This window comes from Gallus gallus, chromosome 11, assembly GCF_016699485.2.
Source record: "Gallus gallus isolate bGalGal1 chromosome 11, bGalGal1.mat.broiler.GRCg7b, whole genome shotgun sequence".
NCBI lineage: Eukaryota > Metazoa > Chordata > Aves > Galliformes > Phasianidae > Gallus > Gallus gallus.
Window position 1 is genome coordinate 2,112,668 of NC_052542.1, and position 26,608 is coordinate 2,139,275.

The window sequence follows — 26,608 nt, forward strand, 5'->3', positions numbered from 1 at the left end:
CCATGCCATGCGAGTCAATGGGAAGGGACCACAAGTGCTTTGGAATTGGGTTGTATGTCATGCAGAGTCAAGCCAAGAATCTAAAGTACTTTATCACATTCCCTCCTTCACATTCAGTAGGAAAAACAGCAATGAGATTTGTTTCCACAGTACTCAGTTTGTTCCCCAAACACAACTTATTGAAGAGTCACCATAAAATCCTGCAGATGAACCACAGTAGTGGATGAGAAACACACAGGGAAAGAAAATCCTGAAGTCATTTTTCCAGCATCTGCGTGACTTTCAGAAAGCCAGCTGAGCAGTAGGGTGCTGCCTTGCACAGCACTGCCAGATTTAGCAGAAAAAGGAAAACGGAGAAGGTCAGATGGGTGGGGGAAGAAACAGAATCCAAAGTCTAGAAAGACTAGTTTAACACAGATACCAGACTGTTTCACTTGGGTAACAGCACCACTCGCATCGGCATGCATGTTGGAGATGGAGCAACTCTACTGGCTCCCAGAGGGAACTACTCATTTGCTCACATCATACTCATTTGCTTTGAGAAGATAGAGTCTAACAAGTAATAACCCTGCTTCAGAGGATCTTGTTATTTAATGGAAAGCTGAAGTGACAGGAAGGGGACTGCAGCAAGTCTTGGCTACAGGTCTGAGCTAGATTAAATAACATTCAGGCCAGCAGCCAGAGGGCAAACTCTTGGCTCCTCAACCTTTGGGAAGCACACCCTGCACATTTGGTTGAGCAGAAAGCTGTGTCAGCCTCCCTTAATTTCCAGTGCATATTTCTAGTCTGGTTTAGCTATTGTTTATCATACAGGTTGGTACAGACAGAAAGACTGCCTTGCAAAACCAGAGCACAGCAATAGTGGTGTTTCCCACCAAAAGCATGTCCTCACCACCCAGAGCCAGAGACATGCAGTGAGCAAAGTATGCTTAATCCTGTTGTACAAGAGTTTGTGCTTCCATAAGAGGGAGAGTGAGAAAGCAGAGCAGCTTGAGATGTAACCTGAAGGAACATCAGGCACTTGTTCAGAGCGCAATTAGGAAAGAAGGGCATAGGGGCAACCGCTGGCTGACTGCAATAGAAATTCATAACAATTAGAAGTTTTCCATTCCCTCCTACTGTATCAATACAAAAAAAGTCACTGCAATCCATAAAGCTGCCTTGCACAAAGATTGTGCGTGTACAACAGCAACAGGCATTCCATATCTATAGTCCTAATCACTGCAGCCCTTCCTTCAAGCTAGAGTACTGCCCCATCAGTAGCACAGTCTTGAAACAGGCCAAAGGGACCTAGCAGATGGAACACATCCCAGCAACCAGCATGGGTAAGAATAGACCATCCATAGCGCTGCAGGGAAAAGACAGAGCCATAAGCCACATCTCAGAAGAATCACAAGACAACAGTGATGTTCCTGTGAGCAATGCTACTAACCTGTGACAGAAAGCTTTCCTCTAGAAAAAACAACAATGGCTAGTTTTAAACCAATTAAGATGATCCAAGGGCTAGAGCACCTCTCCTACGAAGATAGGCTGAAGGAGCTAGGCTTGCTCAGCCTGGAAAAGAGAAAGCTGTAGGGAAACCTCATTACAGCCTTCCAGGACTACATGAGAGTTTATAAACATGAGGGAAATCACCTTTCTACGTGGGTAGATAGCAACAGAGGACAAGGGGGAAATGGTTTTAAACTAAAGGAAGGGAGATTGAGATTGGATGTCGGGGGAAGCTTTTCACTGACAGGGTGGTGAGGTGCTAGCACAGGCTGCCCAGAGAGGTTGGGGATATTCTGTCCCTGGAGGTGTACAAGGCCAAGTTGGTTGGGGCCCTGTGCAGACTGGTCTAGTACTTGATCTAGCAGTTGGCAACCCTGCCTGCTGGAGTGGGGTTGGAACCTGGAGATCCTTGAGGTCCCTTCCAACACAAGCCATTCTATGATTAATGAGTCAATAAGAACACTCTGCATCCTCAAATCTCTGTCAACAGCTCAGCAACACTGGGCATCTTCAAAAAAAAAAAAGCTGAAAAATTTCAAAGGCACAAACCTCAAAACATCAGAACTCCTGCCTCCATCCCTGTCTTCCCAGTGCCTCCATCTTCAGAGATTCGTTGTAGTACGTAAAGGTTAACAAGTACAAAAAGAAAACAAGGAAACTCAAGACTTGCCTTTAATTTTTTTTTTTTTTTAAATCCAAACCACATTAGTACTTTTGGATAGTCAAATTACATTATAAGATGCAGGATTTCTACATTCTGGCACCAAGTCAACGTTTTAATGGACATTCAAACACTAACTAAGGAAATGGTTGTGCATTAAGCCTACCAATAAGTCAACAATCAATACACCAGTACTACAGTAAAAATACAATGCATTCTTTGTAACTGCTTCTGGCCTCATCCTTCTTTGTCAAGCTCAGCTCCAAATAAAGCAGGGAGTCCTGAAGAAGAAATGAAGTACACATTTCACCGTTACCAAATATTTTTCTTGAGTCCAGACCTAATTGATCCTGTGGATTGTACAGGTTTTTTGTCCATTTGTTTAATCAAGAGGGTAGAAAAGTCAGGAATAAGTACAGAATTCCAGAAACAAAATTAATCAAGCAAATCAATAGGTATGAGCAGCAAAAGAAAGAAGCCTCAAACAGCTAAGGCCCAAAGCAACTGCTTCCAACTTTATCTCCAAAAAGCATCTAAATAGAAACAAAAAAAGAACTGTATCAAAGCATACTAACATTCAGGGCTTAATCCAATTCATAGGTTTTAATTGCCTGCACAGCATCAGTCCTGTACGTCCTCCCTCAACATATTTTATAGCTTGATCATATGAAGCCAAAGGCAAGCTCTGCAGAGTACAAGATTTGGACACCCTCTGGAAAGCATGAGCATCAGGCAGAATTGCTCTGCAATGGAACAAATGCTCTAAATTGAGTTAGCTCTGGCTTGCCATTCTGAGCCACGGTCGTAATGCCGAACCACCGCTCTATTTCTGAACTGCAGAAAGAACAATGGTTTCTGGAGAGCTGGAGCAGCTGCCTACACGCAAAGAAAGGTTTGGGCTGAGTCTGTTTTTCAGGGAGAAATGGTAGCAGCCATTGCTCCTACAATGAGAAATCCATGAAAATAGAAGGACAAAAATTATTTTTATCTCCACAGCCTAGTGAGCTCAGTACTGAAATGGAACTTCATCATGGAATGGTTAAGCCAGCATAATAGTTTAGGTAAACAAGGCAGCTGAATTCTCCATTTTCTTCCTAGAGACTGCAAACACACAGAGGGAAACAGAGAATGATTGTTTCAGAAATCCTCCCACAGATCCGCTACATCTATTTGCTCAAGCTATCTTGTGTCCCTGGGGCTCTTGCCAGAAACAAGCGCAAGGCAAGGCTGCAGATCAGGAAAGACTTTTTGCTGATGCTTGGAAGCCTACACCTGGAGGTTAAGCTCTGCACAAGGACCCAGCCACCAAAGACCAGGGACACACAGAGGGGCCCAAGAGTGCACAATCCCAGCTCAGCATCAGGTTTTGCTGCTCCATCTCACCCACCCTGCAAACATGCATACCAAATAACGCATCTCAAGTGAGAGGGGTCTAGAAAATACTGCTGCATGAAGTGATTGTTATTGGGTAGCAGGCAATGGCTGTATTGACTTGAGCCTCCCAGTCTATGACTCTCATCAAGTGCCAGCTTAATTGAAGGGTTTCACACTGCCAGTTTCAGCTAACAGAATGAGTAGCAGCCTTAGCACAGTTTCAGCTTGGAGAAGCAGAAGACGTTCAGTTCAGGTTGGTGGTAGCCCCTGCAAATGTTGCTGAAATAAAAAGGAGGGGGTTCAGCACAGCTGCTGTAGCATGGCTTCAATTCCTTACTTCAGGTGGGAAAGTAGCTCTACTGACAGTGACTGGAGCACAGGACTACCAAGAGCTCTGCTTCTTAGCAGTGCTGAGCCAGAAAACTGCTGCTGAACATCCTCATCCATCCCATGGACTGGTGTCAGAGGGAGGGAAGGCAGCATCCAGTTGAATGCTGCTCACTACTGAACAGGAGCGCAGCCAACACAGAGGTCTGAGGAAATAGTAAAAAGGAAAGCATTCATATAAGCTTTTGTTACAGACTCTTCCAACCTCATGAGAGCCAATGGCAAACGCAGCCTCTTTACTTCCCAGGTGAGAAAACTGATGCACAGGAAGGCATTTTTTGAACTCAATGTCAAGCATGAAAACAGCAACAAAAAAAATGGATCTAGCTTTCCTGAGTCCCTGTGTTAAAAACAGCTGCTGCAAAAGGCTGTTTTAAGAAAACCTACCCACTGTGGGGTGCCAGTCAGGCAAGAATCCAAAAATTCAAGGGTCAGATGCCATCCAATACTTGAATCAGTGCAGTAAGACACCACAGATATTTTTAAATGGCATTCCTCGTCCAAGATACTCTTGGAATGTATTTCTTGCTTTCAAAGTTGGTAACTCTTATTTCCTTCTTCTGTCCTGAGTAATGTCCGAAAACAAAGCAAGGAGCTTCCCCCCCATTTCCTGCTTGTCCAGAGCACATCTGTTAGCAGTTCGTGTTTGTTTTGAACATGCTGCTTTCAAAGTATAAATGGATAAGTCTCAAGTGCTGAAACTCTACATCCTTGGCTCCTCACGACAGCCTTGTTCTAAATTCCCTGAATGAAAATATACCTCCAGATCACTCTTCACTTTTATAGCTATTTTAGAACCTCTGACTTCAGAAGTTAAACATTTGGGCTCCAACTAATGCCTACTATAAAATAATGTACAATTCCTTTTGTCATTAGATGATTTCAAAGCATGGAGAGCACAGCAGTTGCTTAGATCTAAATACAAATAAAGAAGTCAAAGCATCATGACAAAAGTGTTTTGATTTTCCACGTGCAATTGAATCTCTTAATTATTTCAGCTTGATATAGGAAAACAGGGACAACCATTAATATAAGTTATGGTTTGAGACTTTAAGGCAACATGTTTTCTTTAATTAGTCACAATGTGTGCTTCCCTGCCCACCACCCTGCTTTCCAAATATAACATTCAATAAGAAATAAGTTGCTGTAAATGGACGTAGAAGCCATGCAGACATGCATAGTTAATACCATGCCTGTCCACTGCTGCAATTCAACCCACTGAACTGCAGCTCTGCTGGATATTCCAGTCCTGTACCTCACAAAGGTACATTCAATACTGATTTACAGAATCCGCTCCTATTTCAGCCTTCATTTCTCCGTGCATCTATATCCTGGGCCTGCCAGTGCAGTTGTACTCCAAAGCAGCTGTATATCAAAAAGCACTGCTTTTGTAAAATGTTTTGAAGAGTAATGCTGCACTTCAATTATTTCTACTGACAACAGACATAGAAAACAAGAACAGTAGCCCAAAGCAATTGGCTGCAAAACTGTCAGTCTGAGTAAACAAGATTTAGACTGTGAAGCTGTCCCCATTCACAAAAGCTACATCAATCAGTACTCAGTATTATCCTTGTATTTATTAGTACTTAGATCAGTGCTACTTCCACAAGTAAGCTTGTAGTGCCACCAGCCTTGCATGAAACCACATTACTGTGTGACCACATGGAGGTCTCAGCAGAATAGGCTGCCACTACTGATGCTGATATGGTACCATCTGACTTGCTCCAGAAGTTGTAAACTAAGTTTAAGTTAACTATTCAATACTTCACATCAATAAATGTTGTAAAGGGTTGTTCTGAGACAGAAAAATAGGAGAGGAATAGATAAATAAGCTTGAGAGTTGATCGTAAACTCAGAGGAGCTTACCTCACCTGTTCAAGAACAAAAGGCTCCACAAATTCACACATTTAGCAGAACTCAGATTCTCAAGGAAATGCAATAAGTACATATTCAGCTTATAAAAGCAAACTGCAACACTTGCTGAAAAATAGATAGTGAAAGAAACAAAAAGCCCTTTTCTTTAGTCACACGTGACAACGATTCAATTTCACTGTCTACTGCATGCATTTTCTATAACACAGATAGGTACATGATCCTTGCCACGATGGTTTTCAATTTATCACTTTGGGAACTTCAGTCAGAGTAAAAGATGGAATCAAGCAATCAATTACCTTTGACTCTAGTGACAGGGCCTCAGTGATGTGAAAGCACAGCCTGCTTGGCCATCAACGCTCTTCAGCAGCACATACAACCAGATTATAGCCCGCCTGCCACATACAGTCCTCTGCCTGTTCACCTTGCTTAAAGTCAGTTATTCAGAATACAAAAGAGTGCCAGGAACACCCACTTCCATTATAAAAGGTGGTTATTCTTCTGCTTCAGCATCTGACTAATTTCAAAGTTTCCAAGGCAAGGTTCATAGAAAGCATCAGAGAAATGCTGTTCCAAGAAGCCTGCAAACCAAGACACACGTAGCCCTGGATCAAGCAGAGAACACTGTCTGCACAGTATATGAATGTAACAGACATGGAGGGACAAAAAGCTCGGTAAGAAATGCCATCACCATTCACATATCCCAGCAGTGAGGTACACTGCTTCCTGGGGTGCTAAAGGCGAGAGGAGGTCTGCATAAGATCCATGGTTTAGAAACACCACCAGACTGCAAGACGAACCTCCTCTGAATCCACTTGGGTATTTCCAACACATCATAATCCCAGCGAACCTCTGAATTCTGCTTCCCACCTTCCCCTCAGAATATGTGGTTTCAAGCAGCACTCATTGCCAGGATGCATTGCCAATACATAACATATTGACTAGAAATTAGGACTTCATCTCAGAAAGAAACCATTAGAGGCATTTCTCAAGAGGCAATGAATGCAGACAAGCTTGAGAAAGAAAGGTTGTGAGCAACAACATAACAACATAACCAGGAGAAGATGGATCTATGGAGACACACAACTAAACCCTGCCCTTTAATGCAGACTGCAGCTTCAATCCCCTGATGCCAGTTTTACTGCTGGAAAGAGATCTGTTACAGCACTCTGCTGCCAAAGGCTGTTAGTTCTACACAAAGTGAAGCTGGGGATATTTATGGTAGGGATCACTTCTGACCAAAAGCAGGACTCTTTTCTTCCCGGTGATGCTCTGTAAAAGGCCACTTCTGCCAGCTGTGGGACTTAGCCAGAGATTGTAGACAACTCACTGAGGGTAACCCCTTCCCAGTTCTCCCAGCAACAGCAAGCCACAGGCAGCATTCTTTTTGAGGACTTATTTCCATAATTCACTAAATTATCAGTTCATTAAAAACAAAAGCTCTCACAAAGACACAAAGCCTTTCCTCTGAACAAAAAAGCCAGAGGATAGTAGGAAAGGTAGCAAACAAGGCATCTTCTAGGGGTACAAAACAAACCACAGACAACAGCAAAACATTTAGCACAGCACGTTAACTAATTATTGCGTACTTCATCCTACCAGCAAATACGACAAGTGCTAACCTCAGATCAAACTGCAAAACAAAAAAGAGAAGTGATATTGATTCACAGGATCTGTTGAGCAATCAAGCCTCTTACCATTAGAAATGAGCTGCAAGTTTTCAGGATAAGCCATCTTTAACCTTGGAGAAATTCAAATCAAGCTAGGAGGGAACTGAGAAACACAGCAGGGCTAGTTCTATGAAAAAGAGCATGGAGCCCAGAAGTGCAAAAGCTGTCTCAAGAAGCTCATGATGGGGATGCTCCCTTTCAGTCAGGACAGTGGTAGGTCTTGTGACTACTGCATGAGTGCTAATTTCAGGTTCATTAAGGCCTTTACGTATTGGTATCTGCTTAACTGACAGTAAACTGATTTAAACACGCCATTTTCTGTTACCAGCCTCAGGGCAGCAGAGGATAGAAAGAATCAATGTTTCATCATAGATACTATATGGTAACCATAGCAGGCAAAATCAATTACTGCTGAAAGGATCTGCAGATAAACACACAGGCTCCCACTCATCTGTCTGAAATGCCTTTCCCTATTCCCTCCCCCACTTCTCAAGCTCCTTCTCTCACATATCAGAATCTGGCCTGAAGAATCCTGCCGGCTTGCAGACAGAAGAGGATTTGTCACGATACTGTGTGCTGTGCTCACCTGCACACTCCCACTTACCTGCAATCAGGAGCAAATCCCTCACACAGCGCAGCTTCAGCTACTGCCTCCAACTGTAGCTATGCTCAGTCTGACAACTGGGAAGCCAAACAACATCGTGGCTTTAGCAAGAGCAGGGCAAGCTAGACAGCCAGCATCAAAAGAAATGGCAGACCAGACCTGAGGAACTGGCACGTAACCCCTGCCATACGATGTGACTGGCACAGTTTGGGGATGGATGACATTAGAAAGGGACCACATAAGAAAAGTTGTATCAGAGATCTGAAATAGAGGGTCTAGAAAGGGTAGATCCAGAATTCCAGCTCACACAACTCTGAACAAGGAGGAAAGGACATCTGCTGAAAGTTAAGTGATGCCAAGCTCAAAACCAGTAAGAGGAAATAAATTTTAACACAGTCTGTAATTGAACTGTGGAACTCAGTACCACAGGAAGACAGCAAGGCCAAAAACATAATGGGATTAAAAAACTGACTCAGTATGTATATGGATATTGACGATATTTAGGACTGTGCTTAATAATACAATTGTGGAAAGAATTATATCTCAGTGCTTCTGGGATCCAACCAAGATCTAATCTTTAGTGAACAGCGAAGCTAATAAAGCAACCGGATAACCCCACAAACATCAGCCAGTGCTTCTCCTCTGGCCTACCCTGTGCTGCTCATAAGGACACAGAATCAACTGAGATCTCACATCAAGTATAAATTGGTGCTTTAAAGGGGTGGCCCAGAGACCTGCACTGCTGTCAAAAAAGCAGGCAACATGCTAATTTAATCTCCTTTAAGTTATTGTGAAAGTAAGTCCCTCAAAGCCTCTCCGGCCATTTTTACCAAGCAACAATTATGTCGTTCCAAATAAGTTAAAAAGAAAACCTGTTAGCTGAGGATCAAAATGCAGCACACAGATCCTTCCTGGTGGGAGCACCTTGCACAGTTACTAAGATACAAATAATGGAATGGTGAAGACAATTTCCAGCTCACCTCCCTAAGCCTCCTTTGGTCATTTCCCTGTGCACAGAAAACCAACACAACAGACATTTCACAACTGCTTTTTGTTTCAGTGGGATCTTAACGATTTAGCACAGTGTCAGCAAATAACTCTCCTGCAACCAAAATATTGTCAAAACACAGAAGTGAGCAAAGAGTGGGCAGGAGGTAACAAACAGATCCCAAATAGGAAAGCAAAAGGGATAAATACAAGTGGACTGAAAAAGAAATGAGAATGAAGGGAAGAGGTGAGAAATAAAGACAGGGAAGAAAACAGAAAGAAGGCAGTGAGAACAGAAGTGCCAAAAATCTAAATGAGCGAACAGATGTGTTCCCAGTTCCAACTCTAAAGGCTGCAACTTTCCTTCAGGAGCATATCTTGGCAAGGATAAGCACTGCGTTTGACTTCAGAAAGAAAAGTTAGAACGCATCCATACACACCACTGAAACATCTCATCTGCAAGCTGAACGATTTTCAGGCTGCTGTTTTGTATGGGGAAGCTTACGTACATCAGCAGATTGATACCTAGAAAGCAGTCACAGTCGGACGAACAGGCTTGCTGGATAAAGTGTCTGTGGCCTTCTGCTGTTTGTGACCTCAGGAGTTTAGTGAGCTGCTGTGGCCTGCTCACACTACAAACTTTTCTTGGCTTTCTTCAGCTCTCAGCACTACGAGGAATCGGTTGAGAAAAGTATTTAAGGTAATGCTAAAGAAACAAAGATACCAGCAAACAAACCATGCAGTTCAGGAGAAAATACCTCTTATTGTATAGGCCAGCTCCAAACCACTGCCCCAGATCAGAGAAGTTTGTTGACGATGAGAATTCTTTTTTGATTGCAGTTAAAATTCCCCTACCTTTCCAGAAGGAAAGAGGCACACCTGGCTTAAAGGTAAACCTTCATTTTTCAAACCCAGACCTCTGCAACTACAGCTGAAATCCATTAACTCACTGCAACACCAGGACTGAAAGCTACAAGAAGTCCCAGCACTGAGACAAAACCATGTCAACTCATTGTTCATTTTCACTTTTTTTCTTAGTGGTAACAAAGCTGAATCAAGAGTACTTCTACTTATAACCAGTTGCTCTATGAGCAGACCTGCAGGGCTGTGCTGGAATTCATTTCAGAGCCATGACTAAGGTACTGGGAATCCTCTCCTGTAAAGTCTGTGTGGATTTCAAAACTGATGGAAATATCAATACTTAACAAAAGAAAATGGAGTGCTGCTTTGCAAAAGCTAAACTCTTTAGCCTCAGTCACTGCTCTATCGTATAATAAATGGAGATGGATGGACAGGCTGAAGGAATCCATCTCTCAGCATTGTGTCTTCACTACTGTTTGTATCACTACAGAGACTACTCCATGGAATATTTCCAGTGCCACAAGAACATTTATTCCAATAGTCAGTCTGCACATGCTGAGCACATACTGTCTAGGTGAGCAGTCAATACAGTATCTCAGCATTCACAAAGTGACATGAAGAGCTACTGTGCAGCCAGAAGTTCCATCCTCCTGGTAAGGTGCAACACTGAACCTAAAAATCATTACTGATCCCACAGTACAACCTGTAATAGTAATGTTGCTCCAGGTAGGCTCCTCGGGAAATTCAGATGATCAGGTACCACCCACAAGGATCCTGCAGGACTGAGAGAAGCAGAAGTGCCCACAGCTCAGCACATGAGAGGCTGCACAGCTTGAGCTGGGAGCTGTGATCTCCAAAGTGTCTCTGTAGCAAGAAGTATATTTGCCCTTCCACAGGAGTACAGCTTTGCATTCAATTAGGGATTGGAACAATTTTGCTGCACAGCTCTGCTCTTGGATGAATATCAATGTAAGAAGGAAAAAAATGAGGGGGGGTGGTGTGAAGCCAAGTGTTATGACTCAAAATCCGGTCTCCATTTTAAGATGTTTATGACAGATGCTTCAAAGGTGTTTATTAAAAGTCAACAGTCGTACTTATTTGAGATGCAAAGAACATATCTGGATTAAGCAAACAGGAAATATAAAATGTGCTAGAACAGAGCAGAATTTAAATAGATCAATAAACATAGCTACCAGAACAAGAGTCCTCAATTCCTCCAGCTCATGACCTTGCATTAGTATAACGTTGGGAAATGCCCCTCTCGTGCTCTCTCACTCACTTCAAATTCAAACAGGAAGAGGAAGGGAGGCAGGCCACGTCTCTCCTCTCCCCATTCCTAACCCTTAGAATTCACAGTCAATCACATTGAACTGGAAGATCCCTACATAAAGACTCCCATTGGCACACAACCAAGCAAACAACAAAATGCAAATAGTTCAATATCACCGTCTACCGAGTGAGGGTGATCTGGTTAACTAATGAAATACTAGAGAGGAATGCCATAAAGTATTCTACCTTGACTGTGCTGTGGTCTTCCTCACACGCACTTTAAGGTTAATAAGGCCAGCATAGTTTAAAACTGCAATACTATTTGTGCTATTAAACCAGTGATGAGAAGCAGAGGAAATTGCTGCTTAAATGTAAACTGAGCACGTGTAGGAAAAAATGATATGCAAAAAGCTCCCACAAAAACAAAAAAAACCTAAACACATACCAATGTTTGGGGCTTTTCCTCCCCCCCCTCCTTTTATACAGTATTATTTACTCACCTTTCAGTGGTAGAGGAGCTGCCTATTGTGTTATTTTACCAGCCAGCTGCAAACCAGAGAACCCTGTACCTGCACTCTTTGATGCCATCGACTGGACACACCTCAGCATCTCACAGAGCACTCTCCCATCAGCTCAGAGGATCAGGGCCAATCTGCTCACCTGGAGCAGCCCTGGGGTCAAGGAGGTGGCAGATGAGCTTTTGCCTGCTGCCAAAGGCTCTGCACATTTCAACACTCCACCGACCCACAGGCAGGCTGTTCTCCTCCAGAGTTTTACATAAAACTGTTACATGTTGTAGAAGATTCCTCATCTCACTCTGATGGGTTCAACATCTCTCCCTTCTTTGAGGCGATTTATATTTCTTAGATCCAGGTCCCTTAGCACAGTGCTCCATTTGCTGCATGTCAAAACGCTCATTCATTCCACACCACTGCTTTCTTCAATTGTGTTTAAACTGTCTCTGGACACATTTAATTACCAGGTTATTTATATTCATGATTTACATGCCTAAATGAATACATTAAGGTCTAATTCCGGATGAGATCAACAAGAAATACCCAAAGGTAGTGGGCCTTGATCCTATCACGCCCTTCTAATGGGAAGGAAAAAAAAAGTGACTTTGAAATATCTGCATGGAGAACTGCTTTAGGAGCATAAGATTTCTACAGCTTTTGAGGAATCCACAATTATGACCACAGAAAGTTCTTCATTAAGACTACAGCAACACACAAAAGAAAAAAAATCAGCAGCTAACAACTGACCCTCAAACAACCAAACAAGGTAGAAGATTATCCACTTGCGCTCAGTGTCCTGGCTCTGCAGTGGTTAAAAGGCCCCCACAGCTGTGCTGGCATCATCGATTAGCATGAACAAGGAAGCAACAGAAAAATAAAGCCACCTTAATTTCAAGCTCCATTAGAACTGAAGGACTTGGGGGGTAGAAATCAATGTTTGGCAAATGGGAAAGGACAAAATCTGCAAAAGGAAAAATGCATTTTCAGGCTAAGCTAATGCAAACAGTGGAGGGTGAACAGCACTCGAGATTGCCCCTTTAAGGTTGTGTCAGCATTTCCATTTATAATCTCTGATTTTAGTTACACTCTAGTAGAATACCACAGGCTTAGGTATGATTCTAGTGGATACCACAAAACGTATCACAGATGACAATATAAAGTAGCAGTCCAGGCTGGGTGGTTGGATAACACACCCTTTCAGTACCTGATGTCAGAGGTCAGCACTATCAAAAGGAGAACAGCATGCACACAGCCAGAACACGCAGAGCTGAGGTGGGCATCTCAGGACCACATCCTACCTCAGAAACAACATCAGAACAAAAATTCAGAGCTGCTTCTGGTACAAAGACTGCTTACAGCAGGCTGCAAAATGCGAAGAAATCCCAAGTAATTTCAGTCTGCTTCAGAGGCTGCCTGGAAAGATTTGAGTTTAACCTGCCCTCATTTAGAGGAAAGCTCTTATTTCTGTACCTGGACCGCTAAAGAGCTACTCAGACAATAAACATCCATGTCCAGAAAACAGGAAGAAACCTTCATATGCAACCTTTAATTTCAGTTGTGCCTAGCTCAGAAGCTCCAGGTGAAATTGTTAGAGAGGGAAAACAGCCTCACTGAAGGCCAACAACATTTCCCTTGAGTTTTCTAAGCAGGTAAAACAGCATAAGCAAGGAGAGCTATGTCTATTTCTGGAATCCATTTCAAGGAGCTGCAGACAGCTAGACCAAGCCTTAATAGAGCAATATCATTTCTTAGAATTGCCACCATGACTTTGGGCTTATGACATTTTAAAACACATACAAAATGACAAATCTATCACCAAACCACCCCTACATACAGAGCACACAGTACAGCACAACATCAACTGGAATCTGCCAAAATGCCTTAGTAGATATGCATCAGGTCCTGATCCTGCAGCTAACCCTACCACATACCCTAAGCACATTTACTAGAGCAGTACTCAAACTCTGAGGTCCATAGATAAAATAAATGCACAAGCCATGTCTCTTGCATTCCAATTGTGCAGCTTTTCCATGTGCTGGTAACAATTCCTCCTCTTGCTGCCATTTCTGAGGCCAGAGAAGTCTGCTATAACAGCTCTCACTATAAGAGGACATCATACTTCACCTCTATGGAATCGAGAAGAGAACAGCAGTATCATGTTTACATACATACACCTCATCTTCGCAGAGATCAGCTCACATCATCCACACTTACATGAATAGAAACAAAAAAAAAAAAGGAGAAATGTGCATATATCTGTTAAGTATTGCTCTGTTAAGTACTGCATAGGGACCACCAAGAATTGCCTGACCAGCACTTTCAACTTGGAAGAGATTTTGTCAAATGAGGGCTTACTGACAATTAAAATTAAAGAAAAAAACTGGGTCTTACTAAACTCGAGGCAGTGAAATGGATTCGCTATGACAAGAGTTTGCTGTGTTGCATACGGTTTAAAAGCAGTCTCTGAAAGGAAAGAGGAAAAATACAAATCCCTCTAATTCAGTGGCACATATAGAATCTCTTTCATAATCTTCCTGGCCTACTGCTCTAGTGGGAGATATTTCCTGGACTCACAACCCTTTTATGTACAAGCAATTTACATTTTACAACTGATAAATAATTCAGATAATTAACTGAGCTGCAATTTGGTGCACTTCTTTTTAGTCAGCACTATGGAGTATGGTTTAAAAGAGGTTCTGTACAGAAAGTCTCTCTTTTCTGTTAATCCAACCTGAGGCATCTATTAAGGTGAATTCCTAGATTCTCTTAATGCTTTCTGGATGCCTCACAACATCAGTGTCAAGGAACATCATGCCCTAGTATGCTCCTCTCTGGCTTTTATGCTATATCTTACTCTCTTGAGAAGCAGCAAGGTATTTCCTGGAATTCTCCTTCTGCAGTGCTGATATTCCAGCAAATCTCTCTATGCTGCCCACATACAGGCTGCTAGAATAGATGGCAATATGAGAAGGAACAGAGTCAGTAAGTAAATACTTTCAGCAAGAATGATGGAGAAGCTCAAGCAGACTGTCAGGGAAATCAGCAAGTTCTTCTTTTTCTGCTATTACCATGGATGCAATTACCATGATGTGGGAGAGCATGCCAGGAAGTCCAAAGAGCATTTTCATGCTCTAAGAGCTTTGATAGAATTTCAGTCTAGCAACCTAAAATTCATACAATAAACATCTAATATTTGTAATCCTTGCTCAAGTGCAGTTACCAGGACAGCCTACACACAAGATCTGTGCCTCTGGCACCAGTGCCACATTCACCTACAGGGACACCACCTGCCTCTACAGTGTGGCACAGGTAGGCTGTACCAGCACAGTCACACTGCAGCTTTACAGGAAGGAGAAATGCATTTGCAGCTTCAGGTTTTCCCTGGAAAAAAAAAAAAAGAAGTTTCAGCCTCCGAATGAAATGATGCTGTAAACTATTTATGAAGGGATAACACTAACTGCACAAATTTAAGCTTGAGGGACACTATACATCCAACAGCAGCTTAAGTGCTGATGGGTCTACAGATGATATACACAAGTTTCAGGCAGAATTTAAAGCTGAATAAACTTGCTGCAAACCATATCAGCCTGCGAGTATAATCACTGAGCATCAAGAAAACAAAATGCAACAAAGAAAAAGCAGCTCAATCTGTGATACAGGTAAGCTGTGAGTGAAGCTTATTTTTGCTGATTCAAAAAATAGATAGTGGTAGAGTTAGTGCCAGCTGCAGGCTTGATGCAGGGCAGAACTGCTCCTCTCAACCCCCAGAACTAAAACCTGAGAATATGCCTGTGTAAATACTGAGTAACAGAGTCAAATCCTGGAGCAGATGCCTTCCTTGTATCAGCCTGCAAACTGATCTCCAAGATATAATTGGAGCAAGCTATGGCAAAAGAGTTCTACACAGCATAAAGACACAGCTGTATCTGACCCCAAATAAACACAGTGAATCTGAAGAAGCCTGAGGAAAGCAATTAGCTAGGGAGAATGAAAACCTACCCCAATATAACCATAAGAAAAAGTAACATAGGAAGCTTTTGTACTAAGTTTTTATCAAAAGCATCAAATGACTTTGAGATCTACCTGGCTGACAGAACTAAACGAAAGGTAACGTACAGCACAAAGGCCCTCTTACAAAGCTGACAAGAAGTTACTAAAAACCACTTGGGAAGGACAAATCCTGCTGTCAACAACTGTGCACCAGAACCTACAGACAAGTACAGAGACTTGTCCAAATTCTAAGCAAGTATTTTCAGACCACAAACCGTTGTCAACATCAGCCAGACAGCTTGAGATGTGACTGCAAATATCCCCAGACAAAGGAAAGGATGTCATTCCACAAAGCAGCAGAAAAAAAAAAATCTTGCAGCTGTTCACTGCCATAGTTAGCAGGGACAAAGCTTTTCACACTCGCATGCACTACATGAGCCCCTACAATCACCTGAAGCAGAGCACCTCACACTCCCCTCTGCAGATCACTGGTAGCTAACTTACTATGAGTGCTTTCCACACATGGTCTGCAAAAAAAAAAAAACTTGAAGATTCAAAGTACACATGCATTGGGCCTCAGACACAAGTAGTTAGATTTAAATTAAAGTGATCACTGATCAAATCACCAGCATTAATCGTGATTCAAAACAGCAAGCAGTGAAATTTGATTTAAATTATTGACTTCAATTCTGCTTTTCATTTGTACTTTTTAGCTGCTTCCCTAAAGGAAAAGCTGAAGCTCATCGGCAGATTTGGCCATTTAAACACATTGATTTTCAGTTCATCACTACTTTGAATGTCAAATTTGAAACAATTCTATCATCCTGTTTAGGAAATGTATCTATATTCACCGTATTAAGCTTACGCAAAAAGCAGATTTGCACTGAATCTTAAAGTTCAAAAACAATGAGTAAGATATTTCTTATTTACTACATTACATTTATATGCATACATGCATACATGTTCTTTGCATCAAGTTCTACTATGCTGAAAATCAAAAATCAGTGAGAAATAAGCCAGAAAAAAAGTTCAGCCAATTAAATTCATACAAGGGAAAAAGTGTTCAGTTTGTATTTCAAAATGTTTCCCCTTCAAACTGTCTCATTGAACAAAAATCCTTAACTTTGGTAGCAAAAAAGATGAATTAAAAATGATCGCTAGTGTAGCAATTAGACAGATCAATACGATGGGAAAGGCATTACAATAAAAGTGCAATGACAGAAATACCAGCACAATAGAAAGGTGCTATAAGGGAAGGGAAGAGGATTGCTCACCCATATCAGAAGATTCCAGGTTCGCAGGGAAAAGCTTCACCAAGGAGAGATCTCCTGAAAGAGATCCTGCTCCAGTGGCAGTCAGACCCTTAAATGAGGTCTAATAGAGGTGCAGCCAGGCTCCACCCCTTCTGATCACACAGCTGAACTGCCCTCACCTGTGCTCCCAGGGCTGACCTAGTCCTCTCCCAGGTGTTCAATCTGTGGTTCAGGCCATGACTCAACAGTTACCATACAGCTAGAAACAGAGGTATTTTAGCACCTGAAGATGCAAGTGGACTGATTTTAAAGAATCACAGAAAGGTCTGAGTTGGAAGGGACCTTAAAGACCATCTGCTCCCACTCGCTGCAAGGAGCAGGGACACACACAGCTCCATCAGTGCTCAGAGCCCCATACAGCCTGACTTTGGATGACCAGTCTGCAGGGATGGGGCACCACCACCTCTCTGGGCTGCCTGTGCCAGTGCTTCTCAATCCTTACCATAAAAACAAACAAACAAACAAACAAAACTGCTTTCTTATACCCAGTCTACATCTCCCCTCCCTTGGTTTGAATCATTTCCCCTTGTCCTATCACAACAGAGCTCACTAAAGAGTCACCCCCTTCTTTCTTACAGCCCCTTTAGATACTGAAGGCTGCTCTCAGGTCTCCCTGCAGCCTTCCCTTCTCCATGCTGCACAGCCCCAGCTATCAAGCCGTCCCTGTAAGGAGGTGTTCCATCCCTCAGGTCATTTTTGTGGCCCTCCTCTGGATGCACTCCAACATCTCTCCTGTACTGAGCATTCCCATCTGGACACAGTGCTCCAGGTGAGGTGTAACAGCACAGAGCAGAGGGGCACATCCCCTCCCTGCACAGCTGGCTGCTCTACTTTGGATGCAGCCCAGGGTACAGTTGGTTTTCTGGGGGTGAGGGCACACTGCTGGCTCACATCCAGCTGCCACCCACCAGTATCGCCAGGTCCTTTTCAGCAGGGCTGTGCTCCATCCTTTTGCCCCCCAGCTTGTATTGCCATTGAGGGTACTATAACCCAGTTGGGGACCTTGCACCTGTTGAACCTCATGAGGTTCTCCTGAGCCCACTGCTCAGCCTGTCTGGGTCTCTCTGGATGGCATCCCACCCCTCAGGTGCGTCAGCCTCACCACACAGCTTGGTGTCATCCAGAAACAAGCTGAAGGCGCGCTCAAGCCCACTGCTGATATCATTGATGAAGATGCTAAAGAGAACTGGTCCCACTACTGACCTCTGAGCAACACCATTTGGCTCAGTGCCTGGATGGAGATCAGTGCTCTTTGTACAATTATACAACCAGTTCCTCATCCATCAAACAGTCCTCCTATCAAATCCATATCTTTCCAATCTGCAAAGAAGGATGTTGTGAGAGACAGCGATAAAGGCCTTAGTGAAGTCCAGATAGATGACATCAGAGGGCCTTCCTTTGCCCACTGATGGCTTGCATCACCTCCCTCTCTCCCACATGCCTTACCATAGCTTCCAGGAGGATCTGTTCCATGATCTTCCCCAGCATAGAGGTAAAGGCACTTGCACAAGAACCAAAGGCAGCCCCAGTACAGAGAAGCACTGCAAGGAAACACCTCCCTTCTTTGGGACCCAAGGCACACACTAATACTACTACTGAAGGCTGTTGTCCCAAGAGCATAAGAGATTAAGTAAATCCATCTGAATGCAGGAGACTACAAAACTCCTAACATCTGAATGAAACCAAACTAAGGGCCTGTCCACACAAAACATACAGCACCAAACACTCAGATTATATACACACACACACACACACACACACACACACACCACAAAATCTCTTCACTTCCCTTCCTCATAGAGGATCCTCTTCTGAAGAGAGAATGTATAAGGGCATATTTCTTCTGGCAAAAAATAAGAGAACAATTCCTTTCACCTTCCTAAGTCTGCCATCTGTCAGCAAGGAGCAATAACATAAGTTTTCAAATGGTTAACCAATAATTCAGACTACTGTTTATTTTGGAAATAACACACAATGTCAATTCCATAACTAGCTCTTGAGTAATGAATACTGCAGAATTCTTCTTTATCAAGAAAAGCAGTACACAGAAACATTCTACAAGGTCAAGCAACTACCATAAAGCAAAATAGACAGGTCACAACTCTTAAGACAGCTGGAGACGTTCAAGAGAGAATCTTGTTAACTTTCCCATAGATTAACACCAGTAAAGATTAGGAAATGTGGCAAAGTCAGTCTACCATCTGGACAAGGTTCCCTGAGATTCAGCAAAAGAAAAAGCCATACTCACCTCCTTTGCATATGTAATACTATAATGGGATAGAAAGTATAACAATAATAGTAGAGTGGCAAAGTCTTTGGCTACAGCAAATGAGAACAAGCCCAAGTACAGCAGCCACAGATGCAGAAATGAATGAAAAAAAACTGCTTACCTTTGGAAGGCCTCAGGTAGGCAGGGATCTCTGACAAGAGATGGCTTTGCTTCCACTGCCAACTCTTAAATGAGGTCCGGGAGGGGGGTAGATCCAACCCTTCCAGTTATTCAGATGCACTGCTTGCACCTGAACTCCTCTGGGTTGGCCCTGCCTTTCCACCAGGTGCTCAATCACTGCTTCAGGCCATGACTTAACATTTCCACTACAGCATATTAACTGCCCCCTACTCCAACACCTTGAAGTTTCCAAGTGGTTCTGCATTTGTTCTTCCAATCAAGTATTTTAAAAGGCATCTGCATTATGAGAGGTGTCCCTCTGCAATTTTTCTGGTAAAGCCAACAAAGACAGCTCTGTAAAGGCTGTAAGTGCCTTGTTTCTGTTGACTTCAGTGAAAGCTTGGAATTTAAAATGCTTCTGCGGAGTTGCTACTCAGTGGTGCTTCTAACAGCTAACTTTTTTCTTCACTGAAAGCAGCATTCCCCCTCTGTACTACTTGTATCCACTGGATTGAACTCAAGGCAAGACTATTTCCATGATATCCTCAGAGCAAAACTACTTCCACTACTTCTGAGCTTCAGAAGAGCTTTGAATCACAACACAGGAACAGCAGTTACAAGGGGAGTGTGATTTCCACGTCAGAATTGCACTTACCTGGATGTCAGTGTCCTTCACAGGTTCAAGAGGCTCAAATGTAGTGGCTGCACTTAGACTCTCTAACCGCTGAGAGAGATGAGATATATCAAGCCCTTTGGACCCAAGAAGAACAGACCTGTAAGGAAGAAATTGTGCAGGCATAAGATCAATATAGAACAGACAGGGCTACTAGTAAGAACTCTAACCCCAGTGTGCTGTTGATATTTAGGTCAGCAGCTAGTCATGTACAGCGTTTCCAGTTGTTATGAAAGATGTACAAAACCAAACCCTGAACAGCTATATGTATGTATCTAACAACCTCAGCTCCAAACGCTTTCTGCTGTTCCACTGCAGTACCGCACATCTGCCAAATCCTTCCTGAGAGAAAAATTCTATAGCATGTTGCTAATTGTCTTTAGCAGCAGCCAGAACAAAGTACTGCACTTTTTGGCTTTAGTACCTGGGAACAGTAGCTTCTCAGATGAAACCTTCTGTTAGTTTTTTTTTTTTTCCTTTTGTAAGCAAGAAGGAGTGGGCAAGAAAACAGTTTTGCAGTAATTCTGTTTCTCCTGAGTACATCCTCCTGGCAAGGCTCCCCACGCATTAGAAACCAAACCTGCACACAGTCTGTACCCTCTGCATTCCACCTCCAGCGCCGGTGCTCAGTACTTACGCCTTAACATCTGCAGTCTCCTGGGAAGTGCGGGTCAGGGTGCGGGAACGCAGGCGCTCCCCAGCCTGCTGGATCTCCTGCAGGTTGCGTTCCACATGAGGGAGCTCAGAGATGCCCTCAGTCTCAGCTGCAAGCTGTTCTGCCTGCTGGAGAAGCTCTCCAAAGCCTTCAGAGTCCATTTCTGCTGCAGTCTTTATCCAAGATGCTCAGAAGCCTTCAGAGAAAAAGAGAAAATTTGAGAAAATTCTTCAGCTATAAACAGCTTCTACACGTACAGGAACTCAGAGAGACTAGCAAGAGCTGCTCTTCTAGAATAGAACTCTGTTCCATCCATTCTCCCCAGGCACCGTCAACTATACCAAAGCATTTTAACAGTATGATTTTGTATTCCTGATATTCCACCATTCCTAAGCACCCTTGGGGAGGACAGGCAGAGACACTTAAACATCAAGCAAATACTTTCAAGTGCTCTCAGAGTGCTTTGCCTAGCAGGACGACATTCTGACTGCAGATCTGCGGTCTGTCAGAAAGGCAATGCAGGTACTATGTGACTGTTCAAAAGGGGAAGAACGGGAAGCGGAGAAATCCATGTGAAAGATTTGGTATTAATTCAGCTATAAAGCATTTGCATATACATCTGCTTTTATAAATACATACGTATACTTACATAAAATAAGTGGAGATTTGTGGATATATATGTGTACATATACACATATGGGGATACACATGCATATACACATGCATAGAGGCAGAAAATATGTCGCTTAACCACGATGTTAAACAAACAGCAAAAGGCAAGCATAGATATGTACAGAGACAGCCACAAGCCATCTACTGGAATGTGTTAATCCATGTCATTAATCCTCAACAAAAATCAGAAGAAATGTACATGTAGTTGTGAAGCATAAGATGTGTCTTCCCTCAATGCATGCAGAAAGGTTTAGCAGTGCTTGTGAGAGCTGCTTGCATAGATCAAGACAGAGAACAGATAGAGAAACAATAAAGCTAAATGCAAGGGCAGTAACAGATGATATCATTAGTGCACCACGCAGATCCACATTCAGAACAGAGCAGGTTATTTTCATAGAGCAGACAAAAACACATGTGCTCAGGATCAACATGGAAAAGATGTGTAGTTGCGATAGCATCTAGCTTATTGAAACACAAAAACCAAACTCCCAGCTTTAAGCACCAAATCCACGATTTGTGGCCAAATCCACACCTTGCACCCCTAAGGTGACAGGACACAACCACTGAAAGCCAGCCTTGCTGCACAGTGCTATGGGAATCTCTGCTACAATCTCACTTGTATCTTTTTTTACCCTAACCCAGAGTGCCTAAGACCAAATAAGACTAACTAGGTCAAATAAGACTAACTAGGCCCCAAGCATTAACTCTGGCTCTTTAACTTAAAATCAAAGAGGAACTGGTTCAAGTGAGCCCTTGAATCAAGAAGAAAATGGTGCATATTTACGAACCAAAACTCATCTGCAATTCAAGTATTTCTTGGTTTCTCCTTTGAACTATACTAAAGCAATTTTAACAGTACGATTTTATATTCCTGATATTCCACCATTCCTAAGTACAACTTCAAGATGCAAGAACACTGTTCTATGCCTGGACAAGAAGTGACTTCAAAGCACTGTGATGATTCACTCAGACACATGCAATGAGGGACAGGAACCGACCCCTGCCCATCGCGCATGGCGATCACTGGGTGTCAGGGTGAGCTCCACAGCCTCCATCCAGGCACAGAGAATTCTACAACCATTCCCCATCCACTTCTGGAAAACCAGGAGCTGCTGGGGGAGGCAGCAACCCTATCTGCACTGATCCAATATTCAGGAGAGAGAGCAGGGACTGGATCTGTTTGAGGAGACTAGCATGCCACCGAGACAGATGGGAGGAGAGAGGGGCGTGGTGGAAAGCAGCAGTTCCATGTCCTGCAATGCAGCACAGAGCATCTTTCCAGTGTTTACTTGCAATACCTCAGTGTGCCCCAGCAGAAGCTGCCTGCACTGATACAGGCTGACCAGAACAGCCACACTCCTGTACTGTTAGACTGCAGCAAGCAGTGACTGCAGGAGCAGCGCAGACTTTGGCTTGATTCAATTCAATCCAGTCTGCTTCCTCTTCTCATTAAGAACAAGATGAAAAGCCAGGAGAGTAAGGAGGCACTAACTTCTCAGTGCTCTGAAACCAAAAGTGCAGAGAATCAGGGGACTACAAATAGCTCCCCAGACTGCACTTGTTAAGCACAGATTCCACGTCAATTCCATATACAGGCTGTCCCACAAAACTGCCAAGATAGGACAACTGTAATGACTCTGGGAAACAGAGACTGAATTCAGCAAACATAGAATAAACCTGTTATTTTGAAGCAAGTCCAACTACCTGTGATTATAACCAAGCGTTGGGAATGACAGCTCAAAACTTCTCTAGAGCGCAAACAGCAGCTTTTTCCAAGGGACAGACTTCAAATATTTAGACCAGGCATGAACCACTCAGTCTCCACGCTGACAGAATTTACTGCATTCAGGAGCCTGCAGTCTGACTCTAATGCCGCTGTGCAAGATGGAAAACTGCTGCCACAGTAAGAGCAAGCGACGGCAGATTTTTGTGTCTGGATGGGGAATGTGCAACAACTGACACCTGAGGGAAAGAAAATACAGCAGAAATTAAACCAACTTCTGTGAAACTAGATCGAACCCAGGCTAGGAGCCAGGGCTGAAAAAGCCCTTCTGTAAAACAACTTTGATGACTTATCAATAGAAGCTGCTGCGTTAGTCTACTACTGCATGCCCAATAAAAGCCCCATTTAACGTTTTCCCAACATTTAAAACTGAGTATAGATGTTACAAATTGCACAAGTTGGCTGGATTTCAGCCAAAATGCAATCAGAAAAGATGATGACAGGTTTTTAATTCTGTGCAGACTGACCATAAATGCTGGCTGATCGCAGAAAGCCAAGCTCTACAATGCAAGCTGATGAAGAATGCTGTCGCTGTTGTACTCCAAATACGGCCGTGTTGAACATTCCACCATATGAGCTTCAGAAAGACTTAAAGCTGAAACGCTCCCATGTGTGAGCAAGTGGCTGCTGTAGTTCACACAGCCTCTGTGCCACCTAATTAACTCGTTTAAAGAGAATGACTAAAAATTCAGATTTTTCTAGTGCTTCAAAAAAAAAAAAAAGACAGAAAAAGAAAGTTCACAGGAGGGAAGGAAAGTCTCATCCACTGCATTCAGAAGAGCTGATAAACCAGTACAATCCGACCAGGGGCAAAGAGATTCTCCCCAAGACTAAACAAAGAGGAAGAAATCCAGCGTTACTCCCTCAGAGTGCTCCAGAGACCCCATGTGACAAGTCAGCACCCGTTTCCTTTGGAAGGAAGAAAGAAAAAGCACACAGCCAAGATGTCAGATGAGAGTGAGGACGTGCTTTTCTGACATGCCCCCAGCTCAGGCACTTTGCAGACAGCAAGGCAGCTTCTCCTGCCAAGCTGAGCAGGCACCAGCAATAGGCTCGCTCTGCAGGCCTCAAACTCTGCAGGAACAACAGCAGTAACTCTGCTCTGCTGCAGTGCTCAGCACAAGCAGACATCAGAACATTTCAGAGAGGAAGTCAGCAGCACAGTTCCCATGTTACAGACACGGGAAGTGATTAAGTAGAGTCTGAAAGCAAAGAGCAGGTGGCCAAATATATATACGTGTATCTTAAATGAATGAAAAATGCTGCTTCTGTGATATTAGACACTGATATTAAGCTCCCTTCTAAGAATGCAGGAACTGTCACTGGAGCTTTTTAAACAGACCAAGCATAGGGCAGGAACGGTACAGACAACTGAGCCTCACCAGGAGCACACACAGCTCACCTGGTCCTGCTCTTGAGGTCTCTTCCTGCCTCATTTTCCATTTCCATAAGGGGAAAGGACCAATTGCAAACCAAACGCCTACCAGACGTTTTCAACAAATCACCCTCTGCTACACAACATTTAATTAGACCTAGCAAAGGGAACCATCCCATATCCTGGTTACAATAAAAGCATACGAAATCGGGATAGGCCCGATTTAAAAGCAAATAGCTAAGGGCTCCAAGCTGCATGCAGTACTCCACCTGGTACAATGCCCTGCAGCAAAAGGCTGATGTAGGAAAGTCCTGAACAGACCACACAGCAACAAACTCCTCAGCTCAGTGTTTCTTCCACCACCCACCAATTAATCCTCAGCTGCCATCCCTAAATTTCCCAGTCCTGTATGCTTTCCTCTTCAGCTGCAGGCAGATGTGTAAATGACCAATCCTCTTATCATGGCTACCAAGGGCTGGTCTCAAAGTGCTTTTACAGTGCATGCTGAATAAAAACAGATTTCTTTTTCTTTTTTTTTTTAAAGACAGTGATGTTCAGTTATTTTTCCAGCACTCTGAGAAAGGACAAACAAGGGACAGCACTCTGCTCTATGCTGACCATTACTTAACTCGGAACCGAGCAACGCGCATTTTAAGTGATTTCTTCCAATAGACGCCACCACACAGCTGTCGGTGCTGACCTCTACCTGCCATCTGACTCTGAAGCTCATCACGTTGGTGAGTCCCCACTGCCCACAGTAACGTACTCAGCCGGCAGATCTGCCATCTCACCGCCCCCCCCCTTCCCCAGACGCAGCCCTTACCGCCAGCACCTGACTCCCACCCACCTCAGCAGGATGCCGACTTCCACAGGGCGGCAAACACCGCCCATTAAATACAGCACATCGTTCAATGCTTCACGCTCCTCGGGCGTAGTCCCGATCCTGTCCCCCCACTCTGAGTTTCCTTTGGTATCACCACCGCAGGAACAAGAAGGAATCACATGAGTGAATCGCATGCATTCTCCAAGTCGTTTGTAAGCTTTTCTGGTTTGTCGGCGCACAGCTGGGCAAGGGTGAAAGGAGCGGCGGCCATTCTCAATCAGGTATATCTGAAAGCCGCCCTCATGCCGGCATTAGCATTCCCGTAGCACTCCGCGCGGCTCTCCCCGCCCCCAGCCCTCCCAGACCCCCAGGCCGACCCCCCGGCAGCGGCCCGCACTGCGGCTGGCGCTCCGCGGGGGCGGGCAGACCTCGCCTCAGCCTTGAGGGCATCCCCTCACGGGAGGCCCCGTGCCTCAGCGCCTGCCCAGGGGAAGGAGCCCAGAGCTCATGACCCGGGAAGAAGAACGAAAGGAGAAGGATGGGAGAAAGGAGGTCGGCCCAAACCGGGTCAACACCCGCCCGCTTACAGCGGAAACCCCATTGCCCCTCACCTGCCCGCCGCTCCGGACGCCGCGCCTGCACGCCCGCGCCGCGCGCCCCCATTGGCCACGCGCTCACCCGTCCCCGCCAGCCCATTGGTCGAGCCGGCGCGCTTACTGACGCTACGCACTTCCATTGGTTGAGCCGGTGAGCTAGGTCCCGCCCCCCAGCTCGTCTCGCGACAAAAACTTTATTGAGGCGCCAGGAGGCGGACACGGACAGCGCGTGGGGACGGCGGGGCGGGCGGAGGTCTGCCTGAGGAGCCGCGGGTTCGAGGCCGTCCTCCGCCGCTTCCCGAACTGAGGAATAGCCCGAGGGGAGTGGGGGGGTCGCGGGTCATTGACGGCGCTCCGGGCGCGAAAACACTAAAAGCATAAAAGCAAGAAGCGAAACGCGTGCAGACTCCCATGAGTGTGGCTGTTTGCTACCTACACCCACTGGTCCCCAACCCCCCACTTGTGTCGGTTCTGCCACATCCAGGATGTGGGGGTCATTCACTCACATAAAGAAAAATTGAACTTCAATAAAAAATGACCCTGAAGGGACCCCGGGCCACCCCCCCCTTCAGCCCTCGCAGGGCTCGGCCCCTCCTCGCCAGGCGCTGCCCCCAGCCGCACCTCACACCTTCGCACAGCCGTCGTGTT

General features: G+C 44.3%; 1 protein-coding gene across 4 annotated transcripts in view; it reads right to left on the bottom strand.

The window, feature by feature from the left end:
* The window catches only part of NUP93 (nucleoporin 93), a 70,811-nt gene extending 44,801 nt beyond the window's left edge, over window positions 1-26,010 (bottom strand). The window contains exons 1-4 of one of the 4 annotated variants that reach the window (XM_040707045.2): window positions 25,976-26,010; window positions 23,088-23,345; window positions 20,694-20,907; window positions 20,039-20,156 (exon numbers count right to left, since the gene is read on the bottom strand). In XM_040707045.2, coding sequence (XP_040562979.1) covers window positions 20,039-20,156; window positions 20,694-20,872 — 297 coding nt within the window. In that variant the 5' untranslated portion in view covers window positions 20,873-20,907; window positions 23,088-23,345; window positions 25,976-26,010. Of the gene's footprint in view, window positions 1-20,038; window positions 20,157-20,693; window positions 20,908-23,087; window positions 23,346-23,633; window positions 23,994-25,388 lie in introns of those variants that run through there. The other 3 variants (NM_001012526.3, XM_015279139.4, XM_015279141.3) reach the window with 3 other exon arrangements.
* Between the last annotated feature and the right edge of the window lie 598 nt (window positions 26,011-26,608).